Raw genomic sequence first — 12,061 nt, 5'->3', positions numbered from 1 at the left:
GACAGAGGTAGCTTGACACTATCAGACACTGAAAGATGTCCAAAATATACTGTAACGTTGAAAAGAAAAGCAAACTTCAAAACACCATACATAGGATGAAGTCTTTTAGACACAAAGAAAAAATACTGAGTAAATTATACCAAATGGTCAGCAGTGATCGTTTCTGAGAAGTAGGTGTCACGTTACAAGAAATGTTTGCTATCTAAATTCTACAAATTTAACCAAGGGCGTATATTATGTTTAGAGGTAGCCAGATAAGAAGAGCGTATCTCTGAAAAGGGAATTTTGATTGCAAGTAGTTGTAACAAACATAAGGAAAGCAATATAGTTCAGATTATTCACATTTTATTCTGATGGATAACCTGAGCGTTCTACTTTGATGCATTACGCTGACAATGCACTTAAAACCTTTGTACGCAACTCCCAGAATCTGAAAGTGCGCTCAGCATCTCACTTTGCTTGGTGTAGCTTTCTAGTTTTTTTCTCATTTGGCAGGTATCATTTGTAATGTATGAATGATATCTACCATTAAGAGCTGTTGTAAAGATAAAACAAACTTATATTTGAAAAGGGGGATTAGAGTAGTGTCTGGCACATAGTGTTCTCTATTTTATTAATAATTGTTATCATCACTATTATTATTTTGTGGTATAATCAGCGTATTTTCCGACCTACTGCTCTCTCTAGCCAGCTTTCAGAGGTGTTCAAAAATCCCCCCTCTAATGCCAGTCCCACTCGGCAGTTCAGTCTGTTTCCTGGGGTCCTTGTAGGACACTGTACAAGGGTTTCTCACTTTTAGTCGCAAAGAAGGTTTGGACGACCCTCCCAAGGTAACTGGACAAGGCTTCCAGGTTCAGTGTGTACTTTTTCAGGAACAGGCATGACCATCACCTGTCTTTGGTGTAGAGGTTCCAGATCCTGTTATCATGGAAATTAGCCTGATTTGCATATTGGCGATAACTCCACCCTTGTTCCCATAAAACAGGGAAAATGAGCATTGAATTCAAGACTGTATTTTATAGAGGTGGGATTTGATCATGCACTGTTCTTTTAGACACCCAGAATGGAACGAGATGGTATCTCGTGGGGATTGTTTAAATGACCACGTGGCATCACATGCAGTTTACTTGCTTTCCAGAACAACCTCCTGATGCTGGCCATTCTGGCCTTTGAGGTCACCATCTACCGCCATCAGGAGTATTATCGCGGTCGGAACAACCTCACAGCCCCCGTGTCTAAAACCATCTTTCACGACATTACGAGACTCCACCTGGATGATGGACTTGTCAATTGTGCCAAGTATTTCATCAATTACTTCTTCTACAAGTTTGGTCTGGAGGTGAGTTTCCTTGCTGACCTGTTTTCTTTCTTTCCTGTGAAAATTCCAGTGGCTGCTTTTGGCCAGGTGTCCACTGGGGCTTTGTGGCACGTCTCTGTCCCCTCAGGATCCGGGAGGAGCCTAACTGAAGGGTTAGCCTGGCCTGGTTGAAAGTCTCCAGGACCTGGTGCCAGTCCCCTGCTCTGTGGCAGTGGACATGGCCTCTCGGGATCTCTGGTCTTACAGATGTGTGGATGTCTGTTTTGTGCCTTCCGGATGTGTAACCTTAGCCAAAATGCACTGTTTTGACCTGCATGGTGTGGTAGGCCTGCCCTCGATAGAATGTACTTGGAACAGTGACGTTTCATGGCGAGATCATAACGGTAATTCCCTCCGCCATTTGAAGTGGTTCTTATTGAGAGTGACCTGGTCAGTTTTTCTGTCTTCGTGATGCAAACACCCCAAAGAGGCAGCGCAGGTGAACACCCGCAGGGACCCGGCCCCAGGAATGCAGGTCTCCACCGCCCGCTCGGGGTGGGCCGCTGACACCACTCCCCTTCCCCGTGAAGCCGACTCTCTGCTTCTTTTCATCCTTACACAGACCTGTTTCCTCATGTCAGTTAATGTGATCGGACAGCGGATGGATTTCTACGCCATGATTCATGCCTGCTGGCTGATTGCCGTCTTGTACCGGCGCCGAAGGAAAGCCATCGCGGAGATCTGGCCCAAGTACTGTTGCTTCCTGGCCTGCATCATCACCTTCCAGTACTTCATCTGCATCGGCATCCCTCCCGCCCCGTGCCGAGGTGAATGCCCCCCACCGGGAGCCTGCTCAGGGACAGTGGGGACAAGGGCACGGAGGGGCGCCCTGACCCGGCTCCTCCCGCCTCCACCCTGCAGATTACCCCTGGAGGTTCAAGGGCGCCAGCTTCAATGACAACATCGTCAAGTGGCTGTATTTCCCAGACTTCATCGTGCGGCCCAACCCCGTGTTCCTCGTGTGTAAGTGGGGCCGTTGGGATTCCCACTTGCGCGTCCTTCTCCTGGTGGTGCGTTTGTGGGCCCCCCTACCCCACATACAGTCACAGGCTGGTTTCCATGCATCAGCATCCCAGGCTGCTAGTGGCTTCTGCTGGCCCTGTTACATCTGCAGAGTTAATACATAGCATCGGAAACACCACGTTCGCTTTCATGATTTCACTTCCCAATGCACAACCCCGCTCTCCGCCACCACACACTCACCTTCTAGAAGGTGGACTGCAGGGGGAGGCCTTGTCCTGGGCAAATTGCTTGCTTCTTGCTGCCACCGCAGACATACACCTACAGGTGGGCTGGGGTAGCCGGAAGGACGCAGCCGGACCACAGATGCTCCTGAGTGGGGCTGCAGCCCGAGCCCGTCCAAGGGCGGGTGACCATCCAAAGGTTAAGGTCTCGGCACCCACCGTAGGGGGTGGAGATTTGGTGCTGCCCACCCACATGCGGGTGTAGATTAAACACAACGCCTCTGGGAGGGGGAAGTGTTCTGGGCAGCCGGCCATGAGGGCAGCTCCGTCGTCTCTACCCGCCCCCGTCGGCCACCGTCTTCACCTGCTCTCACCAGCCTCCACGTCCTGTATGTTCTGGTAAGTCTGGTTACCAGTGCAGAGGGGGACGGAGAGGACAAAGAAAGCCAGAACGCCTGCATCTACGGCCTGTGAAGAGATAAAGATGACGGAAAGTGCTCAGTGGCCCCTCAAAGCTTCAGGGGGAGATCAATGCAGACAAACATTGTCGTGTAAGAGATTCGTGAAGACTAGTCATCGCCTGTTGCTTTCACTCACCGACCAGCATACAGCGTCCAGGGACTCTCCCCTGGGAGCCCCGGAGCGTCTGTGGTCCCTCCTGCGTCCCCGTGGTGGGTGGGGGAGGTTGGAATCCAGGAGGAAGTGAACTCCCAGGACGTAACTCAGGTAGCAGATGAGGAGCCTCTGGTACCCCGTGGGGACCCCTCCTCGCATCCCTAGATGCAGAGAGGGAGCAGGGGGTTTCAGTTCCCGTGTCTGTCTTGCCAGATGACTTCATGCTGCTTCTGTGCGCCTCCCTACAACGGCAGATTTTCGAGGATGAAAACAAGGCCGCCGTGCGGATCATGGCAGGTGACAATGTGGAGATCTGCATGAACCTGGATGCGGCCTCGTTCAGCCAGCACAACCCCGTCCCCGACTTCATCCACTGCAGGTAACGCAGCCGCCCGAGCGCACAGCCCCTGGGAAGGTGCACCCCTGGAATCTGTGCCTCCAGCTCCCCCTGCCTTTCCCGGGGAGCTGACCCGCTGATTGCACCCCCAAAGGCAAGAATCACGGGGCAGGATGGCCCAGTGGTCTGGAAGCTGAGCCTCCCACGTTTCCTGCATCCTCCGTGGACAGCCCTCAGCAGCTCTGGAAAGCAGCTGCCCCTGAACCCCAGGACAGCCTTGGGCCTCACTTGCTGCCCGGGAGCCCCGGAGGCTCCTCCGCAGAGCGTGTTGGCTGGTGTTTCCGTGATCTTCTCACAAGCTTAGTTTTATGATTTCTGAAACTGAAGCAAGTCAGGGCTGAGGAGCGGAGGCCAGGCCTCCTGCAGGAGGAATTAACAGCTGCAGGCAGGGGAGGGAAATGTGTGGAAAACATACAGTGTGCTAACGCGCCCGTGTTGCACGCGCACACACACACTCAAACACACCAGCAGCCCAGTTCTTCTGACTTCAAGCCGCACACATCAGGAGGCCCTGTGGGCGTTCAGATCTCACCCCTGGACTGAGTCACTAACATTACCTGTATGATCCTGGGACGCTGAGAAAGACCAACATCTCATTCATTCTCCTGTGTGTTAAATCAAGGATGAGTGAAATATATTTTAGGAAAAGAATCATAGAAACATTTAAAAGTGTTGAATGTTTTAGTCTAAGAAGAGTAAAGTTCAAAAGTTCGCTTATGTGACAGTGTTCCTCTAAGGCACAACTTATTCCCTAACGATGCTGGGCAGTGTTGCACGTATTTATCAGAGGTGACTTGTTAACTCCCACGAAATAGCAACTCTTTTATCAAATATCTGACCCACAATTGGTTCTTCTGTGCTTCTTTCCAAGTCTGGGAAGAGAAACAACCAAAGCAAAACCTCCAAAACTGAGAGGCTGTAATTAAGCGAATGCAGATGGGCCGATGGCCCAGGCCAGGGGAGCCGCGGCAGCTACTTCCATTGCGGGAGGATGGAGGCCCGGGCACCTGCCTCCTTCAGGGAGTCATAGTGGAAGAATGGCTGCCACACGTCAGCCGAGGGAGGTGCAGAGGAACTGTTGGACAGAGCCTGGAAGCTCTGGGTCTGCTTGGGCAGAACTACTTCTCATCTGGAGGAGAGATTTTCACCTCTAGCAAAATCTTGGTATTTGTTTTAATCCATTAATTTCCAGTTCATGGAAAGGACTCCCTTTTTAACTATTCTCTTGCTCCAGGAGGCATCTGTATCTTAGAATTTCCTCGGCCTCCTATAGAAAGACAGAGAGGGTTTTGAGTACTCAGGTAGCAGGCAGAAAATGGTGCCACCTGTGGGACATTTGGCCCAAATTCGATGAAAATAAACATGCACATGGTGTTTTCACAAGGTACCGCTCTGTCCGTCACTAACTGGGCGAGGGTTTCCTGTGGACCAGGCAGTGATCAGTGAGAGAGGAACACAGAGCTCCCAGGCTGGCCTGGACAGAGCCTGCAGACAGAGTCAGGAGGAGAGTGTGAATTTGTTCCTTCCTCAGCTAGAGTCTCCCGACTTGATCTGTGCTGTCGTCTGTGTCGTCTTTCGGTTCTGTTTTGCAGATCGTACCTGGACATGTCCAAAGTGATCATCTTCAGCTACCTCTTCTGGTTCGTGCTCACAATCATCTTCATCACCGGGACGACCAGGATCAGCATCTTCTGCATGGGTTACCTGGTGGCCTGCTTCTACTTCCTGCTCTTCGGGGGCGATTTGCTGCTGAAGCCCATCAAGAGCATCCTGCGGTACTGGGACTGGCTGATCGCATACAACGTCTTTGTGATCACGATGAAAAACATACTGTCGGTAAGTGGCTCCACTGTATAAACGCTGTGGTTTCAGCCTCAGAGTCAACGATCCATTCAGTGGTTATTAAAAGCCCGTGGCCCGTCACCCTGCTCTCTTAAAAGCCCCAATAAGATGCTTGCAAACTCAGAATTCAAATGACCATTTATTACTCGTTGTTTTACCGCATTAAGAAGAATCCTTTTTGCTCATTTCCAGCCTCTCAAGGACAAGAGGATATGTCTTCATAGGAATAAACTCTAAAATGTATTTTATTAATTCAGATCCATCTCTTCTGAGGAACGATCGGTGATCATTCCTACGACGGGCTGCAGTGTGGCCCTTTTATGAGTTGAATCAGTCATGGGATGTCTTCAGAAATTGGATCATATTGGCTAAAAGCAACTCTTTTACCTAGAAAGGGCTGTGGAAGTGTAAATAGAATGGGCGCGGCTCTCCGTGACACCGCTTGGGGTGGGGATGAGGAGGGATGGACCCCTGAAGGCACAGATGTTTTATGAAGCCCTGAGATGAGGGTGGATGCAGGGGAAGCTTTACGGCTGATCTGAGCATCAGCGTCTGGACTAGAAAACAGCTCAGACAGTGGAGGGTTGAGACAAACATCTCCCGTCCACAGAACGTGGCTGCTTCTCTATTAAATATCCGTGTTCCAGGGCACATCGTGGCCACTTCCCTGGTAGGTAAACTGCCCACGGGTCATGCCGGAATCACATGGATTCTTTTAGGCCACAAAGACACCTTTTAAACTATATATTGTGTCAGGAAATTAAACAACGACCTTTCATGAGCTGAAGGAGTTAATCCACGCCTACCTCCAGCTTAAAGTGAATCCCAGGGCCTGCTACTCAGCGGCTGTAACTGACACTGCATTAGAAGAACAGTGATGTACGACTTCCTGCTTCCCCCCTTCCTGGTACTTACAGATGAGCTCACCAGACAATTCTACTGGAAAGCATTTGACTTTTTTATTTGGGCACGTGCACTGCTGTGTTTAGAAATCTGGGGAAGCCAAGTCTGTCTAACCAGGAGTATGTATTTGAAGAATTTATTTTGTGTCGTGACCATGAGAATGCTAAGTTTCTAGCTGATAGTCAAAATGATTTTTATTCATCAGTTCAACCCCAGCAGTGTGTGTTCGCCTGCGGGGTGGTGTTGAGAGTTGTTGGAAAGGGCATGAGATAGGACAGGAGGTCACCTTTTCATCCTAAAGCCCGTCTGATGGGCAGAGATCTGCGGCTGGAGGCCGATCCCTATGACCGTTCCTGGAAAGTGTGTGGCTGCAGCATCCGCTCATTCATTCGTTCGTTCTCTAAACCTGTGTTGCAGACCTGATCTTTGCCAGGCACTGTTTTATATCTTGAAGAACTAGAGGTGAATAGTACTCAGATTTTACCCCTAAGGAACTCACATTCTGAAAGAGAAGATAGACTTTCTTATAAATAATTACAGTACACTCTGTTAACGCTCATTGTGACAGTATCTTAGGAAAGCAGTACAAAACAGGATGCCTAATTTCTGGCCTAGGTAAGTTGGGAAGAGGCTTCCTGGAGGCGTTGCCATGTGAGCTCATCAGAAACTTGAATTCAGGGGTGTCCAGGGAGACAGAGGGGGGAAGATATTCCCTGAGGAGGAGGCTATTCTCCCCCCTTGGGATGTGAACTTACCTGTGGTAAGACATCACTGTTGTGAGACAACAATGTGACAGTCAACAAAGAAGTCTCCTTTGCTCAGAGAATTGGCTGAAAAAGAATTGGCTCGGGCTTCCCTGGTGGCGCAGTGGTTGAGAGTCCGCCTGCCGATGCAGGGGACACGGGTTCGTGCCCCGGTCCGGGAAGATCCCACATGCCGCGGAGCAGCTGGGCCCGTGAGCCATGGCCGCTGAGCCAGTGCTCTGCAACGGGAGAGGCCACAACAGTGAGAGGCCCGCGTACCAAAAAAGAGAAAAAGAATTGGCTCAAAGCACATCCTCTCTTCCTGCTCTAAGAGCTACACCAGGCAGCTTATGTTTGTGACCATCTCCTGGCAGATAGCGTAGGTTTACTACGTCTGACTCTGTCTGACTCGTGAGAGTCAGAGTCCCAGTCCTGGATCCGTGCCCACCCGTTTGCCATCACAGAGCCGGGCTGGTTCCTACGGTGGTCTGAGATTTCCTCTTTGAAAAGAGAGGAGCTTCCAAGTTCAGAAAGCGTCACGCTCAGGGTTCTCCCCTTGCTCCTTGAGTTTAACTCCCTGAGGAAGTGAAGCATCAGGCGCTCTACCCGGTGGGGACTGGATCTGGGGCCCCATCCACCACCAGACTGGGACTTTGGGAATTCTCGCACGTGTTGGGATTGCAAGACATCAGCCTTTTCTCTGGGTGTGGCGCTTCAGGATATGCCTTTCCCCTTTGTTTTTCAGATAGGAGCATGCGGCTATATTGAAAAGTTGGTTCAAAATAGTTGCTGGTTGATCCAAGCTTTCAGCCTGGCCTGCACAGTCAAGGGCTACAAAATGCGTAAGTATGAAAAGCAAATTTGGGAACAAAAGCACAAAGAAGGAAGGGCAGTTGTATTGTTCTAATTTAGAAACTGGGCCGAAGCCCCTGAAGGGAAGAGGCGAAGGGACGTGAGTCAGCGTCTGCACGGAGCTGTGGGCTTGTGCCACCTGGGGATCTGTGCTCAGGACACACACCCCCACCGCACCTCTCATCCTCTTCTACAAACGTCCCTGTCCCCCTCCCCAAGCAGGTCTAGGGGGCAGGTGTGGCCTTTAGCAACTCCTTGAACTTCCTTGAGTTACAATGGGAAGGGTCACAGATGCCCACACACACCTGTGGCTGCTGTGGTTGGAATCTCGGTCATCACGTAGCTCTGCCTCCAGACCCCCCTCCTCTGAAGCTCAGAGAACCTCCACCGTGGGAAGACAGTTGGGAGCAGCAACAGGGTGTCTGCAGTTAGATTCCCACCTGTACAGAGGCAGGAGTTCCATTTCCGCCCCTCCGTGTCTTGCATCAGAACCCTGAACAGCACCTCCATCCTCCTTGGCGCCCAGGATGGGGCCTTGAACATAACACCCCTCCCCCAACTCTGCCTTCCAATCCTTACTACACTTTGCAGAGGATGAAGAGGCACTGGAGTTTGTTCTGACTTAGGATCGGATGTTCTGTTGACACCCCTTCTTCCGATAGACCGTACCTGCTCCCCTGGCTACCCCTGGGGGAGCCCGTTCCCAGAACATGTGTCTTTTTTGTACCAGAGATTTCCTCTGGCATTGGGACATGCAGATGTTATTTCTCCATGGCCCTTACTGGGTGGGAGGGGTCCCTTTCCATCCTCTGCCTTACATTATCACGAGCTCACTTTGTGGTCAGCCTGGTGAATCAGTGCTGATACTGGATTTGAAGTGTGTGCCCTTGGCTGGGGATAAATCCACTCAGAGGGACTCAGTGCACCGGAAGTTTGCTCTTACGCCTGTGTGATTTCCCAAGTCTGATCATGCCACGAGAGTTTATAAAATAACAGTGAAAATGGGTGTAAGTTTTCATTTTTTTCTTCTTTTTCTTCTTGCCCCAGCGGATGATGATTCCTCGTGTAAACTACCGAGCGGGGAAGCAGGGATTATTTGGGACAGCATATGCTTTGCCTTCCTTCTGCTGCAGAGAAGAGTTTTCATGAGTTACTATTTCCTGCACGTCGTGGCGGATATAAAAGCTTCACAGATCCTGGCTTCGAGGTGGGTCAGGCCAAGGAGTCAAGGGGTTTCTCTTAAGAAACCTGTCAGGAAGTGATATTGCACTCTTGATTCCTGTCTGAGCTTGCTTGTAGAACCCACAAGAAATTAAGAGATTCCTTCCAGGAAAACTGATCCGAGAAGGCTTTAGCCCAAGGCCTTTAAGATCTAAAACAGAAGAGTAACAAGCACGTCTATGGAGGGAGTCACACCTTATGAGGACTGGGACACCCTTGAAGGTTAAAGATGGACTGGTTGTCTGAGCCCCTCGGTCCAGACCTCATCACTGGAGTAGGTCCTCTGGCCTCGGTCAGAACAGGAACATAGGCCACGTAGGTCCAGAGTCTAGTCCGTCTCCCCCCACCCCCCACCCCCACTGCCGCCTCCTTTTTAAGAAGAAACTCCTGAAGACAGAGAAAAACATAATCTGTTATTTTTCAGACCGTAGACAGAGGAGCGTGTTACTCCAGCCTCACCCTAAACCCTTCCTGTTTGTCTTTCCTTATCCCCTTCCTTTCAGGTTCTTTTTCCCCAACAATCTGATTTTTTTCTTCTCTGGGCCAGTGGCACTGTTTATTACTTTCTCCTTAGATTCCCCCTTTTTCCATTTTCTGCCCCCAGTCGTATAGGTTTAGGGAAAAGACTGGGAAGAGACCTAGGTACCAAAGAGGATGCCATTGAGATGGGGGTCAAAGGGCAGCTGCACGATCCCCTAGAGCGAGCTTGTCTCTGAGACCCTGGCCCTGCCTCAATCCCATGGGACCCATGGTGCTAAACGACCTTATAAATGCTAGCTTGTATCGTATCAATTACCAGTATTGATCATTCTGATTCTCTCTCTACCACCAGTGTTCCCACAGCCCATTTCTTCTCTGCCAGGAGAAGCAACATGTGATTTCAAAGGTCCATTTAAAGGCTGAGAATTCCCAGCCATTGTTAACTAACCTGGAGCCAAATAGGATGAGGACCCAGTCGGGCACCTACATTTATTTTTTAACATCTTTATTGGAGTATAATTGCTTCACAATGGTGTGTTAGTTTCTGCTGTATAACAAAGTGAATCAGCTATACATATACATATGTTTCCATATCTCTTCCCTCTTGCGTCTCCCTCTCACCTCCCCCATCCCACCCCTCTAGGTGGTCACAAAGCACCGAGCTGATCTCCCTGTGCTATGCGGCTGCTTCACCCTAGCTATCTGTTTTACATTTGGTAATGTATATATGTCTATGCCACTGTCTCACTTCACCCCAGCTTACCCTTCGGGCACCTACATTTAATCCGAGGAGCCTTGCTGCACCCTCAGCCGTCACCATGTAGATGGACGCTGACTTCATTTAGGGACAGTAATTTACCATTACAGTTGTTTTCCTAACGCCCAGGACATCATTTTCAGAGCAGAACATAATGTCTCATCCCAATAGTAACCTTATTTACTTGTATGTAGCGGCCTGTCCTTTTGCTAGCAAATGCATCTTTCTCACCTTCCCCTAAAATTCGGTCCTTAGACACTCAGGACATAATAGTAAGCCAGCATCTTTTTCTCAAAGTTGTCACAATTATTCACAAAGCATAATCTTCCTGTTATAGAAACTGGTGGCTTTGGTCAGAGTACAGCTCATGCTTGTCAAAAAACAACCATGTCTTAATAAGCACTGAACTCACGATGCAACTTCCGAAGACTAGACTAGACATTCATTCATTCACTCGTTTGCCACCTGCTCTGTTATGAGGAGGTGGATGCTTGCCATGCGTGCCCTCCTAGAGCCTGCAGATGGGCAGGGAGATGGACCCGTCCACAAGCCGCTGCAGGTGGTGGGACACACGTGATGCAGGAGGCATTCGGGAACCTGGGGATTGTAGGCAGGTGTGCAACCAGCCGCGGGGCAGGACCAAGGCAGCCTCCATTCCAAGCTACAGCCTGAGGGATGAACAGGAGTGAGAGGAGGAAGGTGCAGGAGGGAGACAGCCGAGGGAGGTTACCGGGGGGTCGGAGTGGCTGGCACACAGACATGTGAAGATGAAGGCAGTAAGTGGAGAGAAATAAGCTGCGGGAAGGTCAGACTATCAGGGGCCTTAGAACCACGTTTATGACTTTAGAAGTGGCTGCACTTGCTTTTCAGTGGGCTGCAGGACAGATGGGGTCTAAGCAGGACCACAGGCGAAGGGACCAGGTAGGTGGCGGCTCTGGTGATCCAGGATGGAGGTGATGGCCGGGACCAGGAAGGGATAAATTAAGATAGTTCAGAGGTGAAACTGGCCCAGGTGGAAATCGATTGGTTGGCAGGGAGGTGGTGATGGGAAGGGAAGAGAGGAGGGCACTGTGCCCAGGATTCTGGCCTCAACAGGTGGTGGGGGGGGGACAGCCCCAAAGGTAGAGGGTCTGAGGAGCTCTCAGCCGGGAGCGGAGATGGGCTCCGACTGTGGAGCTGTGGGTCTCATGAGCTTGTGAAACACACGCAGCCCGTCGGGAAGCCCTCGGGCAGCTGAGTGGACGGGTCTGGAGATGTGAGGAGACTTGAGGGTCATCGATACACAGACGGTGTTGGGGCAGTGGAGTGATTGGAGCTGCCCGGAGAGAATGTGGAGGTGAGACAAGGACCCTGGGCAGCAGTCACACCTCAGAGATGGGTGGGGAGTCTGAGCCAGTAGGAGAGCGTGGGCCCGAGGACAGCGGCTTCAGAGCGGAAATTCAGTAGACAAGATACGCAGAGACAAGGCTGAACGCTGAAATCAGTGACCTCGACAGGTGGGGTCAGAGCCAAACACCAGCAGGTTCAGGTTGAGGTGACGGCTTGGGGATGGTGCCTGCAGGATATTTGACTGCAGGGACAGTGATGCAAGGCCGTGCGTAGAAACCCGTGCGGTGTGCGTGGTTCTTTTTCTAAGATTAGCAGACCCGAGCATGTTTGCATGCCTGTGCGCAGGATGCAGTGGGGATGGGAAGGTAGAGATGCAGGAAG

The 12,061-nt window shown here is 50.8% G+C and overlaps 1 protein-coding gene across 4 annotated transcripts in view; it reads left to right on the top strand.

Annotated features, from left to right (window-relative positions):
* Positions 1 to 12,061, top strand: part of PIEZO2 (piezo type mechanosensitive ion channel component 2) — a gene marked incomplete at its 5' end in the record, with an annotated part of 335,237 nt that overhangs the window by 264,634 nt on the left and 58,542 nt on the right. For all 4 annotated transcript variants that reach the window (XM_082853234.1, XM_082853232.1, XM_082853233.1 and 1 more), the window contains 7 exons: positions 1,139 to 1,339; positions 1,920 to 2,124; positions 2,219 to 2,320; positions 3,370 to 3,535; positions 5,146 to 5,389; positions 7,787 to 7,883; positions 8,941 to 9,100. In XM_082853234.1, the coding sequence (XP_082709360.1) occupies positions 1,139 to 1,339; positions 1,920 to 2,124; positions 2,219 to 2,320; positions 3,370 to 3,535; positions 5,146 to 5,389; positions 7,787 to 7,883; positions 8,941 to 9,100 (1,175 nt within the window). The remainder of the gene's footprint in view (positions 1 to 1,138; positions 1,340 to 1,919; positions 2,125 to 2,218; positions 2,321 to 3,369; positions 3,536 to 5,145; positions 5,390 to 7,786; positions 7,884 to 8,940; positions 9,101 to 12,061) is intronic.

The sequence above is a fragment of the Leucopleurus acutus genome, assembly GCF_964270905.1.
Source record: "Leucopleurus acutus genome assembly, chromosome: 13".
Taxonomy (NCBI): domain Eukaryota; kingdom Metazoa; phylum Chordata; class Mammalia; order Artiodactyla; family Delphinidae; genus Leucopleurus; species Leucopleurus acutus.
This window is presented reverse-complemented; position numbering and strand designations above follow the sequence as displayed.